The sequence below is a fragment of the Aythya fuligula genome, chromosome 1 (assembly GCF_009819795.1).
Source record: "Aythya fuligula isolate bAytFul2 chromosome 1, bAytFul2.pri, whole genome shotgun sequence".
NCBI classification, from domain to species: domain Eukaryota; kingdom Metazoa; phylum Chordata; class Aves; order Anseriformes; family Anatidae; genus Aythya; species Aythya fuligula.
This window is the reverse complement of record NC_045559.1, coordinates 36229981-36248187: the sequence shown is the minus strand read 5'-3', so window position 1 is coordinate 36248187 and position 18207 is coordinate 36229981. Positions and strand designations below refer to the sequence as shown.

General features: G+C 43.5%; 1 protein-coding gene across 1 annotated transcript in view; it reads left to right on the top strand.

The window, feature by feature from the left end:
* The window catches only part of WIF1 (WNT inhibitory factor 1), a 39781-nt gene extending 24409 nt beyond the window's left edge, over nt 1-15372 (top strand). The window contains exons 4-10 of the mRNA XM_032199324.1: nt 267-407; nt 4512-4607; nt 5916-6011; nt 7407-7502; nt 11571-11666; nt 12226-12321; nt 14580-15372. Coding sequence (XP_032055215.1) covers nt 267-407; nt 4512-4607; nt 5916-6011; nt 7407-7502; nt 11571-11666; nt 12226-12321; nt 14580-14701 — 743 coding nt within the window. The 3' untranslated portion in view covers nt 14702-15372. The remainder of the gene's footprint in view (nt 1-266; nt 408-4511; nt 4608-5915; nt 6012-7406; nt 7503-11570; nt 11667-12225; nt 12322-14579) is intronic.
* Nucleotides 15373-18207: the final 2835 nt, after the last annotated feature.

Genomic DNA, 18207 nt, shown 5'->3' with positions numbered 1-18207 from the left:
AGATACCTCCATGAGTAACTGCCCTGTCTGCAGGCAGAAGTATGTTTGCCTTAAGATCAGTGTCTGTGCTGCAGACTGTTGGGGTTGTGTCAGCAAAGCAACCCAGGCTTGCCTCCCGTGCTGCAGTTGTTCCAGCCCTGCAGGTGTCTGTGCACAAGGTGACTCTAAAGCTTATCTGTAAATACTTATTATCTCTAGTATTTCAATGTATGCTTTTGTAGATATGCATGTAAATATGAATACTGTTGTTATTGTTGTCCTGTAAGTTGTCCAGGTTGGATTTCCTTGCCTCGGCAAGCAAGATGGGGTGGCTGCATTTGAAGTCAATGTGATCATAATGAACTCAGAAGGCAATATCATTCTCCAGACCCCTCAGAACGCCATCTTCTTTAAGACCTGTCAGCAAGGTAACACTAATGAGGACATGACAAAAACTGTTAGACCAGGTCACCTAACTTTCTTCTCTTTCATTCAGGATAATAATCATTCAGGATAATAATGTGGTCACACAATGTGTAGCAAAAGCTATGAATTCCAGGCTGTTCTGGCTCTATGTGTAGGTTTGCAGCTCATTTGCATTTGCTGTTCATTTACTATGTGTTTACTAAGCTTTTTCTTACTGTGAACTACATCTCCCTTAGCAGACTGGGTTGGAGGCATTCCTCCTCCTGTTCACAGCTCATCATTTCAAGGATGTTGATAGAAATGGATCATATGAGAAGCAAATGTCAGTAAATGATTTGAAGCATTTGGAGGAGAGTCAGTATTATGGGAAAAAAAAGCTGATGCTCACATTTTCAGAAATGACATAATTTTGAGGACTTAACTTCTGGGATCTGTAGTGGGGACACTGTTTTCAGGTAACACTGTTTGGTGTCGTAGTTCAACATTCCTTTAAATCTCAACTTGCACATCCCAATTGAATCAAAAAAGCAAAAATCAGAGAATTTTTGCAAAAGTTGGCTTACCTCCTCTGGAGCTCAAGATGGCAACGTCTTGGTTTGGGATACTACATTGTTCACCAGCCTCATCAGCAGGTTGCGTTGCTGGTCTGATAATTACAAAGTTTATGAGACACTTGAGGCAATAAGAAAATTCCCTCTTCTTTTATTAACACTTTACTATGTGTGTTGTTGATTTAATTTTGATAGAATTGTTTGCATAGTAAAGCATCACTCAGGGAAGGTGATGGAAGCTGGTCCTCAGTATTTGCAAGCACCAAGCAAGAAGCACACACAAGATGCATCGATAGAGGAAGGGCACCATGAAGCTATTGCGGTGTTTACTTGGAAAGCAGGAAACATGTTTAATCAGCCAATCTATGAACTATAGACAGTATGTAATAAGACTTTCTGGATTCATTTGATACATCATGAACAGCTGTAATTATCACTTTGAACTGAGGCTGTGGAGATTGAAAAAATCCATATCCAAGATCAGGCAGTTATCCCTTGCCGTGTGCAATTGTATCAAATTAACCCATGGCACAGCTGACGTACAAAGAGTGATATTTTTATTCTTCTCCTATTAAACCTCTGTTCCCAGTACTGCACTTTCTTCCCTGCGCTCTTTTCTCTGAGATAATTGGCTGGAGTGTGGCTTCAAAGAGCAAGCAGCAGGAGCAGGAGCTGTTTATTCTTTGAAAGCTCGCTGCACCTGAATAGCCAGGCTGCATCTCCTTTGAAGCCTTGCTGCTGCCAATTAGCCCAGGGAAAGCAGGGGAGGGGGGAGAAGTAGGGAGAGGAAGAGGAAGGAAAATGGGGGCCGAATGGAAGTAAAAACAATCAGACCTTGAGCACAAAGTTGTTCCTGATGTAAACACAGCACAGAACATTTAATGCCTTTTCATTGCCAGCTCAGTCCAAAGATACTGAACTTAATAAACTTTGGAAATAGTGTTGGGGTAATCTAATAGAGACAGCAGTTACAGGTCTGCATCGTGGCTTGTCCTGGAAAGGCTCCAAACTCAGTGTCTTAGCAGCATTCATCTGAGCTATGGTTTCCGTGCTTTAATTATTTTTATTATTACAATTCTGGTACAATAAATAAATAAAATTCAAAATTTAGGCGTATTGCATCATAAAACTCAGGAAAGCTGAGGGCAGTCACTGACCCTGAGCCAGCTGAGAGGCACAAGGATGGTTTTACAAACTGTAGAGGTGGGCAGAGGAGGAGACATCTCACCCCAGCTCATACTGGGGTAGCTCCCATTGCTGCTCTATGTCCAATGAGGTGGACGCCGCAGCATTTTGGGACAGATACTGCAAAGGACGAGGATGTTCCTACCAGTTTGTATTAGTGTAAGGGTGAGTTTCCTCCCTCTGAAAGCTGCCGTTTGTGGTGAGGAGCTCAGATTCCTCCTGCCTGGGCCCCGAGTCACTGTTTCCAGTCTTTCGTGGCCAGCCAGAGGGGCCCCCACCAGAGGAAGTGAGCAGAGTGAGGCAGCAATTTTGTGGGAGAAGAGAGGCTTTGTTGTGGCTCAGAGGTGACCGCACAAAAAATTGTGTTTTCCTATTTTTCTGTTTGAAATGGCATGTATTTAAGCATGCATTTTCTGTAATGAATAGCAGCTCTGCATTTGGTACAAAGGGAGAAACATTTCCAGAAAGAGTCCTAGAGTATACTGTTAGAACAAATAAGATTACGAAGCCCTTACTATTATTAATGCCACTGCAAACAGATTTACTTTTAAAGTAACACTTTTTTTTCCCTGTGTATCTATGGCCTTAGATGGAAGAGTATTTTAAAATTACCCCTTCTATCCTCTCTCCTTCCTGTCTGTTTCGCAGTTGCACATAGCACCCAGCCACCTGAATGATACATCAGATGTTCTTACCTTCTGTGTAGTCTTGGGGTTACCCTTCATATTCCAGTGAAGAGAGCAATATTACCTGAGTGTGGCAGAAAGTAATACTGCTCATAGCCATAGCTGATGGATATGTCACCTGATAACTATTAGGAAGAGGCAGAATAATTCAAATGTATTTAAGTCCAGGGTTATGTTTTCCTTTGTGTTAAGTTACGGTTTGAAGAATCTTTCTGGGCTGCAAGCACACATTGCTGGCTCATGTCAAGCTTCTCGTTAACCAACACCCCCAGGTCCTTCTCCTCAGGGCTGTTCTCAATCCATTCCCCACCCAGCCTGTGTTTGTGCTTGGGATTGCCTTGGCCCAGCTGCAGGACCTTGCACTTGGCCTTGTTGAACCTCATGAGGTTTGCACAGGCCCAGCTCTCAGGCCTGCCCAGGTCCCTCTGGATGGCATCCCTGCCCTCCAGCACGTCGACCACACAACACAGGTGGGTGGCATGGGCAGACTTGCTGAGGGTGCACTCGTTCCCACTGTCCATGGCACCAACAAAGATGTTAAGCAGTTAATGATGATGTTGGCAGGTGTCACCAGCTACTTTTGTTTACAGCACTGCTAGACCAAAGGATAAAAAAGCACAGTGCCAAAATTACATCCAACTGCAGTCTAATGGGTGATCTTTGAGTTTGGGTTGAATAGGTTGCAGTATCTGAGTGAAGATCTACCTTACCTCAGAATTTTTTGAACCTGGTCATTCGGAGTGTCGTGCAGTATAGCATCCACAGGAGAAGGTCGTGCCTACTCTGCTAGAGCTGCCTCATGGCCCTGGTCCCACTGATCACAAGTGACATACATTTTCTAATGGGAGTAGGCATCCCCTCCTGCCTTCCTTCTTTTCTGTGGGATATCTGGGAAGGCATTTTTGAGGAATTGCTTTTCTGCCTGGCAGTTGTGTTTTTGTGGAGTTCCACTGGGTTCATTTTGCCTCTTGTTTGATGGACTCCAGTGTTTTGAGGATGGTGATGATACCCAGATGTATTTCTCTTCCTTGTGTAATCCAGCCAGTGTTGCTAAACGCTTTAACCAGTGTTTGATCAATAGTTGAGATGTGAATAAGAGTTGGATGATGATACAGGATCACTGTGCAGGAATGCTTTCATCTTCCTTTCTGGCCTTCTTTCATCTAGCCTTGAAGCTGACTCTTTCATTTGAAGACAGATTTCATCACTTTGCCACCTTAGGAGCAACAGATGTAGCAATTAATGCAATGCAAGTTGCAGTGCAGCCAACTTCAGGCTGCAGAACTTGAGACCAGCCCCGCATGCTGGGGGAGGTCTGAGCAGTAATGCAGGTCCCGCAGCAGCTGCCTGCTTCTTTCCACGTGGAGAAAATGGGGCTAGGGTGTGCAGAGCACCCACGTTGCTCATTCACTTGCAGAACAGCAGAGCGATAGATGTGCGTGATCCGCCAACGAGCACATCGTGCATGTGTCTGCACACATGATCAAACCCGTATTTGTAGATGAACACAAAGGGAAACAATTTCGTTTGAGGAAAGGTGAATCTCCACTTTGGCCAGCATTTGTCTGTCTGTCAGCAAATATTTTTGTCATTATTATCAAAGGTGTATATTGGTACTAGGGAAAGTTGAGCAACAGCTGAAGTATGAAATATCCAACTAAGATTGTTGTTATATTTTATGAAGCGGAGTGTCCAGGAGGATGCAGAAATGGAGGGTTTTGCAACGAGAGACATGTCTGTGAATGTCCGGATGGATTTTATGGGCCTCACTGCGAGAAAGGTAACTTAAAAAAATCTTCTCAACTCTCTTCTTTACAATAATCTCAACAAAACTGTAGCTAGTGCATTGTAGCCACTCCTAAAAATATGAACGGCCTATTTTTAAGTTTTCATACATTTTGAGTCCACATATGTAAGTGAATTACTGTTATGATCCATGTTCTAATGGAAACACAAACTGTTCAGGAAAAAAAAAAAAAAAGATGATTTCTTGCTAAGGGATTGTTTTTAACAAAAGCTGACACAATTGTTAAGGGGTCCTTAATCACAGAGAATCCATCTGGCAAAAAAGATTAAATAAAATTCTTCTGCTAATAAGGACTAGCTGGAAAACAAAGCATGGGACTTTTGTTCTGCATTGGTTTATTTGGAGATAAGATCTAATTTGGAGACAGACCGACAATGAAGATAGGGAGATGAAGGAAAGAGTCTCCTTTTTCCTTCTATTAGTGACTAATAGCTCCAAATAACATTTCCAAGAGTGAGGGGCCAGGACACAGGACATTGGTGTGACTTGGTGAGGAAAGTAGCTCTTCTTTCTGTTTCTTCTTTCCTCCTCCACCAGTGGGAGACCCTCGCCAGGGTGGCCTGAGATGGAGCAACCCCCCCCTGTGGGCATCCTACTTCAATGTCATTCTCCTCTCAGTTCCCAGATGCTCTGGCTGCATCCGAAATATTAAATACAAAGGGTCAGGGACTGTTCTTTGGCCTGGAGGCCAACTGGCATGACACAGTTTGCATTTGCATGTTTAATAAACTCTCCTAGCTTCCAAAGCAAAAACCTCCAAACTCCTGGCTGGGAGGAAGCCGTGGCTGCTGCTCGCCCCAGGGCTGTGCCCGGGCAGCCAAGGACAAAGCCATGCCAGGAACAGCACCAAAAATTTCACAAGATGGATGATCCTGTGCCCCCACTTGGCCCCATGTCCAGGCACTTTTGAACTCTCTCTTATGGACGCAGCCTCGCAGCATGTACCAATTGTGGGCAACCACGAAATGAAATATTGCTGCCTGACATGCCTCCCTGGAAGGGCCTCGTGGGGTGGCCACGACTGCAGAGGAATCTTGGGAGAGAGCAGGGGCTCTGGAAAGAATTGAGAGGAAGCATGCAGGACAGTCTGGTCATCAAACCAGGCCACACTAGAGCCTCCCCTCCCCTAAATTATGTAGCAGTGCTTATGCACAGGTATGGAGTGGTAGGAGGGAAGAGTTCATTGTAGAGCCTGCCTGGGAACCCCACTAAATTGCTGACACCTCTGAGCACATTCCCAGTCACACCAGTGATGATTCTCCTTTTCTTCCTGCTCGTCAGCGCTGTGTGCTCCTCGCTGCATGAACGGTGGGCTCTGTATCACCCCTGGCTTGTGCATCTGCCCCCCCGGCTTCTATGGCATCAACTGCGACAAAGGTAACTGCAGCCAAACCCCTGGGTGCCACCTCCTGTGGATGCTCATTCCTCCCCGTGCTAATTTCCTTCTAGGAGTGCCTTTTGGAAAGGCAACCAAGCGGTGAAGTAAGTTTTACAGGACATAATTTCACGATTCTTCCTGAGGCTAAGAGCTGCAGGAAGCACACAGGGGCACACAATGCTTTTGCAGCTACATGTGCAGGCATCCGTACCTGCCAGCTGAGTGAGGGGTAATTTAGGTAATCTCTTTAGCTGACCCACTGAGAGCCATGGGACCTACCACAAAATTCACTTAGGAAAATAAGTGATCTGTATTTGAACTTTGGTTTCCTGGAGTAGAATTAGTTTTACTAATTAGTTAGTACACTAATTTGCTGCATCTAGACACACACACATACAAAAAATGGTCTATTCATCTTCTGTTGTTGTTGCTGCACTGTGGCTCAGGGATAAAAAGGAGCAATCAGTTGTTTAGAACAGTAATTTGGAACACTGCAAGTGACTACATAGAGAAAACCAAGTGGTTTGCTGCAGAAATACCACTGACCTGCTCATGGCGGAGAAGTTTGCAGAACACCACATTGCTTTTGTTGTTGCGCAACTACATGAAGTAGAGAGCAAATGCAAAAGGTCCGTGTAGTCTTTCCAGCAAAATAGTGGGAATATTCCTAGGCCTTAAGAAATGTTTGTACAAACTGCTGGAGTCAAAATCCTTCTGATTTGTATGTAGCTCTTTCTGAGACCTTTACTGCATTTTGAAAATATTTCCAAAGTGAAAATATTTCAATATTTCAATGAAATTCTTCCAATGTCTTGAAGAAAGTTTAACCCGAGATTAATGTGAATCTCAGATGTTTGGTGAAAAGTCACATCCAACACAATGTAAGTAATTTAGCAAGTGAGAGGGACAGCATTTGTATCTATGTCACCACACAGCAAAAATTTATAAAGGTTTCCTGTTAAACCTCAAATCTCCCATGGCATTAATTAAGAGCTGTGATGAAGTATCTTCTTGTGGAAGTGACTTCCAGTCCTAGATTGTGCTCTTTATACCACACATGACCAGTTTCAATAGCAATAATGACTTGATCCTTCAGTGAGCTCCACACATGAGGATTGATGAAGATGTAACACAACCTGTCCTTGGGAATCTCATTGCTGTATTGTTCACTTGTTTGTCTCTTTCTATGGACGTGTGTGCACGTGTGTCCCTGTAAAACATTATGTAGGAAATCTGCACTTCAGTCTTTCTTTGTAAACCAGGTGAAAATGTTTTAATGCAACTTTTTGAAACCTACTCAATGTTTATTTAGGGTGAGCAGCAGAAAACATTAAAGGCAAGTCAGACTGAGTTCATATTAGCAATTTAGTTCATTCCTGTTTTATTTGTTTCAGCAAATTGTACAACAACCTGTTTCAATGGAGGAACATGCTTCTATCTGGGAAAATGCATTTGTCCTTCAGGATTTGAAGGAGACCAATGCGAAATCAGTGAGTAGCATCTCCATGTGCATGCTTTTCCTTACATCAACTTATTCTGTTGTCAGTGTCTAAATTATCGAGCATTGCCTGCCTCTACTGGTTGGGATCCCCAGAGAGCCAGGTGCCTCCAAGTGAGACCCTTACTGATAAGTTTGACTCACTGCTAGACTGCCTCACCCCCTACCTTGTTCTGGTTTCACTAGTAACTGGGCTTGGTGACTACCTTCGAAACGTAGGTATGCAAGCACTCCGCTGTGGCAGACTGATGCACTGTTGCCCCAAGTCCATGCGGGGCAGCTGTTTTCAAAAGTTGCAGCAATTCACACTTGTGCACAGCAGATTAGGTTTAAGCCCATGCCTCTAAAAGGGCTGTGATAAACGTGGAGTGGATGGATTTGTGGAAAAGGGAGGACTGAACCGTAAGAGCTGAGAACTTTCACTTAATGTATTAAGTTGCATTCACATGGCAACTTGAAAATCTGAGTCGCAAACATCAAAAGACTTGCTATTTTCAGAAGTTTAGCATCAAAGCAATTGAAAATATTTTAGCTCATGGCTGATCTAAGTGTGCTGTGTAAAGCTGGGGGTGGAGATGTGGCCAGGCTGGAACAGACCTGGGAGGTCAGCTGTCAGGCATTTGATCTTGCTAAAAGAAGAGTTTTCTCACCACTCTGTTAAATTGGATTAATCCTATAGATGCCCACACTTGAATGGAGTATGAGCATTTGGGTTTTGGGGACATACACCCACATTGTTCATTCTGGGCTTAAAGCTTCTGCCAGGACACAGTGTGTGGAGCTTCCTTACCTTTCTGTTGTATATAATCCCACTGACTTTCAAAGAGCCATCACAGGAGCACAGAGAGCAGCATTTGGCCTGGGATGTGTATGAGGTAATTCCTTTGTATGCATCAGTAGAGACAGGCTCTCTCGCAGTGACGAAGTGCCTAGCAGCAAAGACTTGGAAACATATGGGAATAAACTAACACGTTGTCAGCCAATACGGGACAATACATTAATTACTATGCAAAGAAAGGACACAGATACCTTAGGACCTACATTTTGCACAGTATTTAAGTGTAGATAAAAGGTATGCAAATGTTTCACCATATTTCTATGCATTGCAAGGTATTTTGCAACTCGTTTTTACCTGATCAAAATCTGAGCCAAATAGAAGCAGTAAAGCTGTATTTTTATGAAATTATTAACAAAGATGGCCCTTTGCTATTAATTCAGATCAGGTGTCACCAAGAACAACAGAGTGAGTTTCTACTGAATTTACCTTTGTTTATATCGAGTTCATATGTGACACTGATAGAATGTCATTTCTTCCTTCCTTCCCCAGAAAGTCAACTATGTTGATACTTCTCAGATAAGGAGTAAGGCTTGGTTCAAAGTTCAAGGAGTAGGTCATTTTATGCCAGTGTTGTTGGTTATTGGGGTTGGGGAGAATCCTTAGAACTGATATTGCAGAATGTATAATGAAGGGCACTCCATTTAATTGGTCAGTCCCTGGGTCTCTAAAGCTCATCATTGTCTACTGCTGCTTGGAACAGGTGCAATTGACTTTGGCTTCCTGCAAAGGCTTACCTGTGCAAATTCAATTAAATTAATTAAAATACAAGCAGTAAACCAGTTTCTGTACAAAAGAATGTTGTTCAGGTTGAGAGGATGCTCAGAGCTAAACTGGGGATCTTTTGATGAGAGCAAGGAAAGCTTTGCACTTGCTTTGTCTTTTGTAAAGCTGGACAGCAATTGTTTGTATGTGATGGATGGCTGCTACCACCTCTGGGCACTGCCCCAGTACCGGCACAACAGTGGAGGACTGCAAGAAATGCTAGATGAGGCTTAAAAACTTCAGAGGGGAAACACAACTCCTTCTCTTTTCTTAGATCCAGAGCCAGCTACATTCAGTCATGGGGGTCTTGAAATAACAAGCGGAGAAAACTTTTCAACAGGCAGAAAGCCACCTTCATAAAACTGAGAAGTTTTTTTCTTTTTTTTTTTCTTTTTCTTTTTCTTTTTTTTCTTCTTCCCAGTGTTGTTTAAAGATTTTGAGTGCTTGTCTGACAGTTGAATCACTCTCCAGGACTCTTGGGAAATTTACTGGGCCCAGCCTACCATACTAGCAAGCATTCACAGTCTTCCAGACTTTTTCTCTAGCTATAGTTGTGCATTGCCTCTAATTAGTGTTGCAGTTTGAGAACGGAGAGTTTTACTTTGTTTTGGATTCCTCCTCCATTTGTCACCCACTGTTTTGTTGCTTTTCATTTCTCAGTTAATAGCAGAGAGTTTCCTCCATTCTGTGGAAATATTTTACTCTGAATTTAACTGAGCTGTGCTGAGTCAAATGCTTGCCTAATGCTTCCCTGTGGAAGTCTGTATTGCATGTCTTGACCTATGTTCTCCAGATTTATTTCAAGAACTAGGAAAATTCCTTGGATTTCCTTAGCATTGCTCCTTTCAGTCATTACTCCAGATCCAATTGCCTACAAAGTAGAAGGCCTACAGGTTCCCTCTCCAGAAGTTTCTGCAGGGAAATTGTGTTTTTGCAGAAACTCTCCTTAGCACAGTTTGTTCCTCTGACTGGTTATAAACTTGTTTTGGGGCTATTAAAATAATTATGCACATCAGGAACAAATGTTTCTTTTATATTGACAATGCACACATGCATCACAGAAGTCTGGTGGGGTTGAGAGCCCAGCAGGCAGTCCTTGGGGTGTTTAGTTCCCAAGGGGGCAGTCTGTGATCGTGAGATGAGTGCATTTCCTGAAGTTTTCACCACAGCACACCAGCAGTGGAAAGAAGGAGTGCTGGTGCTCAGATTATTGTGTGCAAGTCTCTGTTGCTATCCTAAGGGGAAGGGAAGGGAAGGGAAGGGAAGGGAAGGGAAGGGAAGGGAAGGGAAGGGAAGGGAAGGGAAGGGAAGGGAAGGGAAGGGAAGGGAAGGGAAGGGAAGGGAAGGGAAGGGAAGGGAAGGGAAGGGAAGGGAAGGGAAGGGAAGGGAAGGGAAGGGAAGGGAAGGGAAGGGAAGGGAAGGGAAGGGAAGGGAAGGGAAGGGAAGGGAAGGGAAGGGAAGGGAAGTTTGCTGCCCCAGATTCCAGCTTTTGTTTGCTCACAAACTTAGGTCAGTATTAGTGCTAAATGTTAGAGATTTAATTAGGTAAATGATACAGACAAATTCTAACAAGGGACTGAAAACCTCGTGACTGGGGACTTCATGTTAAGTGTGAGGAAGGCCCTTGGAGGCTTCTTGGCATGAATCAGGCCCAGCAGAACTTGCATGTGGCTCTGCTCCATCAGCATGGATCTCTTCCATCCTGGGTGAGTCAGGGCCAAGCAAACCATCATACATAGTCAGACCCAGCTTCTTCCTTTGGCAATGTATGAATGTGAGGGAAAGTAATTTCCGGACCAAAAGCCTTGAAAAATATCTGCCAATCCTAATTACTGTCACCAATGATGATCTGTTCTTGGCAAACAGGAAAGAAGGGCACATTTTTGTAATGTGCCTTTAGTTTCTGAGCCATGGCATGCAACATTCCTCATGGCACCACCCACAGCATCCTGGTCCTCCACAGCCTCTTGTCACAAGCTGCCAGGCCCAGACGATCTACTTATTTTCTGCAAGTGGCTGCCATACCTGACAGTTCCTGAGCTTCCCATTGCTTAAAATCTTTCTACTGCACCACCAGATTTTCTTCTGGATTCCACACTTTGCAACCACCAAGGGGAACCTCCTCGCCCATGGAGGGTGAGGAGAGCAGAGGTGACATTGACTGGTGGCATGGGGACACAGCAGAGTCCCAGTGGTTCAAGTCTAGGTGAATGCTGCTTGTATACATGAGCTTTGGGCATGCTCCCTTCTTGTGCTATTTTCAAAGCAAAAGAAAGTATGTAAATGGGGAGCAAAAACTTCTGCTGGAGTCCTCCTGACAGATCTACAGTGTAATATCACATTTACACTAGAGCCCGATGAGTTTTTTGGGTACAAGGCAGGCCTCTCAGACAGCCATCACGAGTACAGGGGGACTCTTCTGGGGGGTAAGCCCCTTGTTTTCATGTTTTCAATTTCTAGGTAAATGCCATCAGCCCTGTCGAAATGGAGGTAAATGTACCGGTAAGAATAAATGCAAGTGCTCCAAAGGCTACCAAGGAGACCTGTGTTCAAAGCGTAAGTACCAAAGTGCTCAGTTGGTCCTTGCTGGAGCATCGAGCTCACACAGGACCTCTTCCATGACAGCAGCACTAGCTGCTTGTTGTCAAAGTATTTCAGGTTAATTGACTTCCTCGACATACAGCATACACTAGGCTTTGGGGAATTATGAAACCAGACACATCTTTACAAAAGCCTCCCCGCAGTCTGGTCTGCATTCTGGGCTCCTATAAACCAGCAATGTGTCAGTGTAGCAATAACAGATGTTCCTAGAGAAACGCTTAATGAAACACCGGGATGTTGCGACATTAAAACCTGACAGGAGCACTCAGCTGGCCGCCTATGAGCATGGTGCTGGGCCAGTGTCCTGTACCACCCGTGATGGCAAGGGCCTGCTCGGCCTCTGGGCTTGCTTCCCCCTGCCAGTGGCCAGGCCGGAGCTGCCGCTGCCATGGTGGGGTGAGCTGCCCCTGTGCCTTCTCTGTGGGGACCCCCGCCAACACCAAGACCTGCAGCGTGTTGTCAGGAGCACGGGGAACCATGTCACCAAGTCCAACATGTGCCCTCTCTGTTACAGCTGTCTGCGAGCCCAGCTGTGGGCTGTACGGGACCTGCACTGAACCCAACAAGTGCCAGTGCAAGGAAGGCTGGCACGGGAGGCACTGCAATAAACGTAAGTGAGAACCAGTCCCCCGAGTCTGTGCCGGGGCTGTTTATACATGCCATGCAAAAATGGTGGCTTCCAGAGCCTTTCCACCATCATCAGTAGTACCTCACTCATCTTTTTTTCTTCATCTTTAATCCCAACAATAAAAGAGACTTTCAATTCTCCATAATGCTAACTACTTAAAAAAAAAAAACAAAAAAAAAAACTCAGAACTATTTAAAATTGTTTTACAAAACTGGCCCTTCCTTTCTTTATGTATCAGAACATCTAGAGCCTTGTGTCAACCAGGCCTCTGGGTGACCTCCTGTGTCTTCTACCTGTGGTGCAGGGCAGGTTGGAAGTCCTTCAGTACTCCCCAGCTGGCTTTAAAGCATCAAATAGGCATTTTTATGCATAAAGCTCTGTCAGATCTTAGAGCCCATTAAAAGGTACAAAAAAATAAGTGTTCTTTAGAAACTTGAGGGAAAATTTGCAGGCTTATGCAAAATCTAAGCTTACCATCTTTCATATTTTCTTCTACTCTTCCCCATTTGTGCTCCACAGACTCTGAAATATATTGTCTCAAAGCAAGGTTGAAGTCCTGAAAATTAGTTTCTGTTGTGCTTATTTGATATCTAATGAGGCAACCGATCATCAGTTGCAACATTTCACTGGATTTGAAACAGCACTATAAAATTATTTGAAATACAGTTGTATATATCCAGTAATAAATTCAGACTTAACTTTATAGTTGATGTGCAATAGGGCTTTATAAGCAAATCTTCAAGAGATATTCTGTACATTCTCCCATGAGGGATTAACATTTATCTTAAGCACTGTTGGCAGACTATTCACATTTAATATATTCAGTAGTAATGATAAAAAACTTTGCAATATTTTGCAGCTATAAAATGCATCATCTAGCCATAAGAAATGTAAATCTTACATGGCAGCATCAACAGAATGATCTTTTTTATTAAAAGCTGTTGATGCCTGTGATGTGTATCATGTTAAAATGTATCAGAATATATGTAGTTGTTTCAGTAAAATTGAGTATTAGATAACTGAAATGAATTATGCCATAAAAATTACATTTGGGGAGTCTGTTTTTCTGCTGTTAGCTAGTAGATCTGTATTTAACTATTTATGTCGTTCTCTGAAGGATAAATTCCATCAGTATAAGCTATGGTTAGAAAAAAGGTTACATGGAAATCAAGATAGACTTCAATTCATAAGTTCAATACACACTTTTTCTTCCTATAACACTCTTGTTTTTAAAGAACTGAGATAGCAAGTGAAAAAATTATGTACTAGGAATAAACAGCACTGAAGAAGTAAATGTCTGCAAAACAAAAACAAAATACAGAGCACCAATGAATGAAGATTAAGTAGTTTCACATTATTGCTAGCTCTAAGGTTTTGGAACCTTCATTATGTGGAGTTTGGGCACAAACCTGCTGCATTTGGCACTGCAAAACTCTCTGTATTCAGCAAAGACACTGAAAATAGACCATCAGAGTAAAATTTACCTCCATTTTAAGTGCCTACACGGGGCTTGAATGGCACATTCAAGTCTGTGTGGGATGGCAGTTCACATGGGGAACATCACAGTTTGAAAGGACCATCTTAAAAAAGTTCATGTTTATATCAAATGAATGGCTTCTCAGTCATGACATTTTCTTAAAAATAAGTGGTTAAGAAAACTGAACCTTGGACTCAGGTTTTCATAGTCATTTATATGAGCTTTATGGAGTGCAATGGATAAATGACACTACAAACAATGACAACACAATACTTCGAATTCCATATTTATTGTTTGTTTTTACTTTCATCAAAAAACAGCTCTGCTAAGCCTGTTTCAGACTACTTTCTTCCCCCTACATGCTTGTTGTTGCTGCTGTTCTTTCTTTTTTTGTCCTGCTATAAGACAAAGCAAAGTTTGCATGCCTAATGCAGGTTGAACCCAAAAGATGCTCAAGGCAAGCCATAGTGCTCGCTGGGGCTCATGGCTGATGTACACACTGCTGTGGGCTATGCAGGTGTGAATCTGTAGCCGGGTGACAGCCTGAGAGGGCTGATGGTCCCCATCTTTTTGGGTTAAGCCTGCCCAACAGCATCCTGCGCTTTCCAGAGCCAGGGGGAGAATGGGGAAGGGACCACATGTGTGTGAGGTGCAGCTCGAAGTCTTTCTTCAAGCAGGGGGACCATTCCCACTTCAAATATTAGCAGCACATCGCGAGGCTGCCTCTGTGGTTTCTTCTCTTTTGAGCTGGGTAATTTTCCAGGGTATGGAGCCAGTGGTCTGAGCGCCCTGAGGCCGGCCGGCACCAAGCACAGGCAGCACACGCCTTCACCCAAAAAGGCAGAGGAGAGGCACGCTCCACCCGAATCCAATTATATCTGGTGAACTCCAACATCTGAAATGGTTCGTGTTACACAAAGTTCATAGCCTTCATTAACCTTTCATGGATGGGATGTTAAAATGCTGTTCACTACAGTTAAGATTACTGGCTGGAATTTTATTAGCTTCATTATAAACCACTGAGCTGATATTTACTGCTCCTTTTAAGTTTTATAAATACTTCTATAGCATGATTATATAGGCTTCTTCTTTCAGTGCTTTGGATGGTGTTTTGTACTATACTTTGGTTATGTTTAAACTGCATTTGTTTTTATTATATACCTGCAATATAACATTTTCCAAAAATTAAGTAACAATATTCAAGCAGAAAACCTCCTAGATGCTAACCTGAATCATTTCAGTGACTGCAGATTTAGCTTGTCTAAGTCAAAGGAAAGTTGCCTTTTACATTTTTGCTATTATGTATTTAGACTTTTCCCTAAGAAAAATAAATAAATGTTACCTAATTTAAAAACTGAACTACTCAATTCAGCATTATTTTTGGCCTTACAGTTTTGCAAAGTGTTGTGTATTAAAAATACACTGCGGCAGTGCCATGTAAGCAATATAATATATTTAAAACAAAGTAGAACTATAATGTATGGACTTTTTGCATTGGCTTGAAGCAATATAATATATTGTAAACAAAACAGCTCTTATGTAATAAACTTTTTTATACTGACGGTTATGTGTAAAATAAAGATGCTGCTGTAGTTTTTCGAGTACTGCTCTGCGGGGCCTGCTCCAGTCTCATCAGTGCTGGTTTGGGATGATGGCTTCTCCAGAGGACTCTCATAAACCAGGCATGGACTGGTTTCCCCATCCCCGCTTCCCTGCTGCTGGTTTTACTGCACCAGTCTCAATGGCAGTGCTGTTGGACGCTGGCATTGGGCATTGCACATCCAGAAGAGCCAAGTTTTGGCCTGGTTGTGTCCCTCTTTGCGTCTCTCAAGCAGAGTTCCAGATGTGGAGACTCAGGTTTCACTTGCTCTATAGGCTTCCTTTCAGGTGCTGCCTTGGAAAGGCAGGAAAGGAGGAAATTGTCCATCCCCGGGGATGTTTGCTATCCCAGGGTGATGCTCTCATGTCCTGGTGTGCTCGGTATTTGTAAGGTCTGGGTGCTCCATCCTGTGACAGACACAGACCATTTGTAGTGTGATGTGGACAGAGGGAAATGCAGATGGTACTTTCCATGCTGAAGAACAACATTAATTCAACAAATAAATATTGACCCTTGCTTTACTGCAGTTCTGGGAGCCTTATTATCTGGGAGAAACATGAATAAAGAAATACACAGAATTTTGGGCACAAAATCAGTCTTAATGAGTGAAAGGTTTTGAGATACAAAGGGAAAAGACCAATTTATTAGCCTGATCTTGCTGGTCTTATTTAAGCAAGGGACCCACAAGCCAATGGAAAGGACATGCTTTGGCCAGAGAGGGAGGTCAGCTCTCTGAGGGGCCGTTCTTACACAGCCTTCCTGTGGTGTGACTGCAGATGTGACCCCGCAAGCCTGGTCCCACAGGAGACCACCTCTCAGTGCTCTCTGGGTCCAGTGCAGGGAGAAATGTGGGTGGGGAAGCTCAGGTTTGCTTCCTTGGTGTAGATGTGTGACTGCTGTGGCTGGTGGACCCCAAAGCCGTGACCTCTACCCAGCCCTGGGCCTGTGCCTCCCACAGGACCCTCGGCACCTCTCCAGCCTGCCAGGGGCTGGCTGGGGCATGGGGTGCTTGTTGTGCTGTGGGGGGGGGGGGCGGTTGAGGAGCAACCCACAGTCCCCAGAGCACCCCCTCTGCTCTTACCTCTGCCCTTGCAGCCTGTGGAGCACTCCTCACCACATCAGCTCTCCTGTGGAAAGGATCATCGGCTGGATCTGCAGGCAAGAGGGCAAAACACCAGGCAGTGGTGTAACCGGGGCTTCTGTGGGACAGGAGAGGAGCCCAGCTGCTGTCCCAACTCAGTGCTCTCCCAAAAGCTCCCTCTTAAAATCCTAAGAAGGTAAAAAATGGAGAGCATGAGGCACAGGGGGAGACACTTGACTGATGGAAACCAGGGAAGAAGGAAATGAAGAAGGAAGTATTTTTTGAGATTTTACCGAAAAGCAATGAAAGAAATAGAATGATACTAGGATGAGGTTAAATGTGTAACCCCAACCACTGCCCACTACATGGGACAACTGACTCCTCTGGGTCCTGGGATGTTTCCATCAAGAGAAGTTATCTTGAAATACAAGTCTGGTTCAGCTGTGTGTCCAACACACTGGTAAACAAACACACTCTTGCAAGGCATATCTGTTTTTAATCCATTTGCTTCTTTCTCACGCTGGTGTATTTATCTTCACATTTACAAATTCAACCATTTATTAAAGGACTGAACTATTTGCCCTGAACATAAAACACATCCACTGCTCTGTGCTTCCAGGGATGCTCCAGGAGCTGTTCACAAACTCAGATGTCACATTTTCCAGCTTTTTGCTCTTTGTGAGGCAAAGATTGGCTGATGAGATCAGTCACACACGGCAGGAAAAAATGAAGAAATTTCTGACTTAAGATTCCTCAGAAATTTTGGCTGAACTTCTCCTGATCCTGTCAATTTCTTAGAAAGTGCTTCCTTAAAAATAACAAGTGTATTCTTTGAAACTGAATAATTTATTTTGTTATTTGTTCCAGAGACACTAAGTGCTGCTGCTTTGTTTTTCGATTTTCGCTGCTGATTTTGGGAAAGATCATTACTCAAATGTAGAATATGGTCAGAAATAGTACAAAAAGAAAAAAGAAAAATGATCCTCAAAGATTCCCAGTGCATGTGCACTGTAACACAACTATTTTTTCTTAAATTACATCAACTCCCCACAGAGAAATTTTCTACCATAATCATTGATCATGATTTGACCAGCAGTACCCTCTCCAGCTCTAAACTGCACCAACTTGATTTCCTTAGAGGATATTTTCAAGTGCAGTAATGCAACAGCAGCTAGTTAAACAAACAAACAAAAAACCTCTCAAGTAAAATGAGTCCCAGTTGCTGTTGATCTTTTTTTGCAGCTCTGACAGGGTGGTTGCATGAAATCCCTGCATGGCTTCCAGGGCCAAGTTGCTGGAGCATTGCTCCTTGCTTGCCCCACAGGGCCCAGTGCTGCTGTGCAAACTCTCGTATGCTCTTAAGCAGGTGCTTATCACAGCAGAAAGTGGAGAGGAAAGAGACATGTCTTTGTTAAGAGAGTTTAGAAAGGTTCGTAGCCAAACCAGAAGCCAGGGGCTCTCCTCAGGTTGCTTTCTGAGGCACAGAGAGCAGCAGGGCAGGGGAACAGCGGGGTTTGGAAAAGGCTTGCTGGCAGAGCTGAGCAGATTTACTGCTTACCTGTGACTTTCCGTAGTTCACAACATCCACATTATATTAATTCAAATGAGGCATCACAATTTAAAGTTTTTACAGGTTTTTTAAAGCACTCTATCTTTTTGAATTAAAGCAACGTATTCTGTTATTTATACTAATTGCAGAAAGTGTATCTT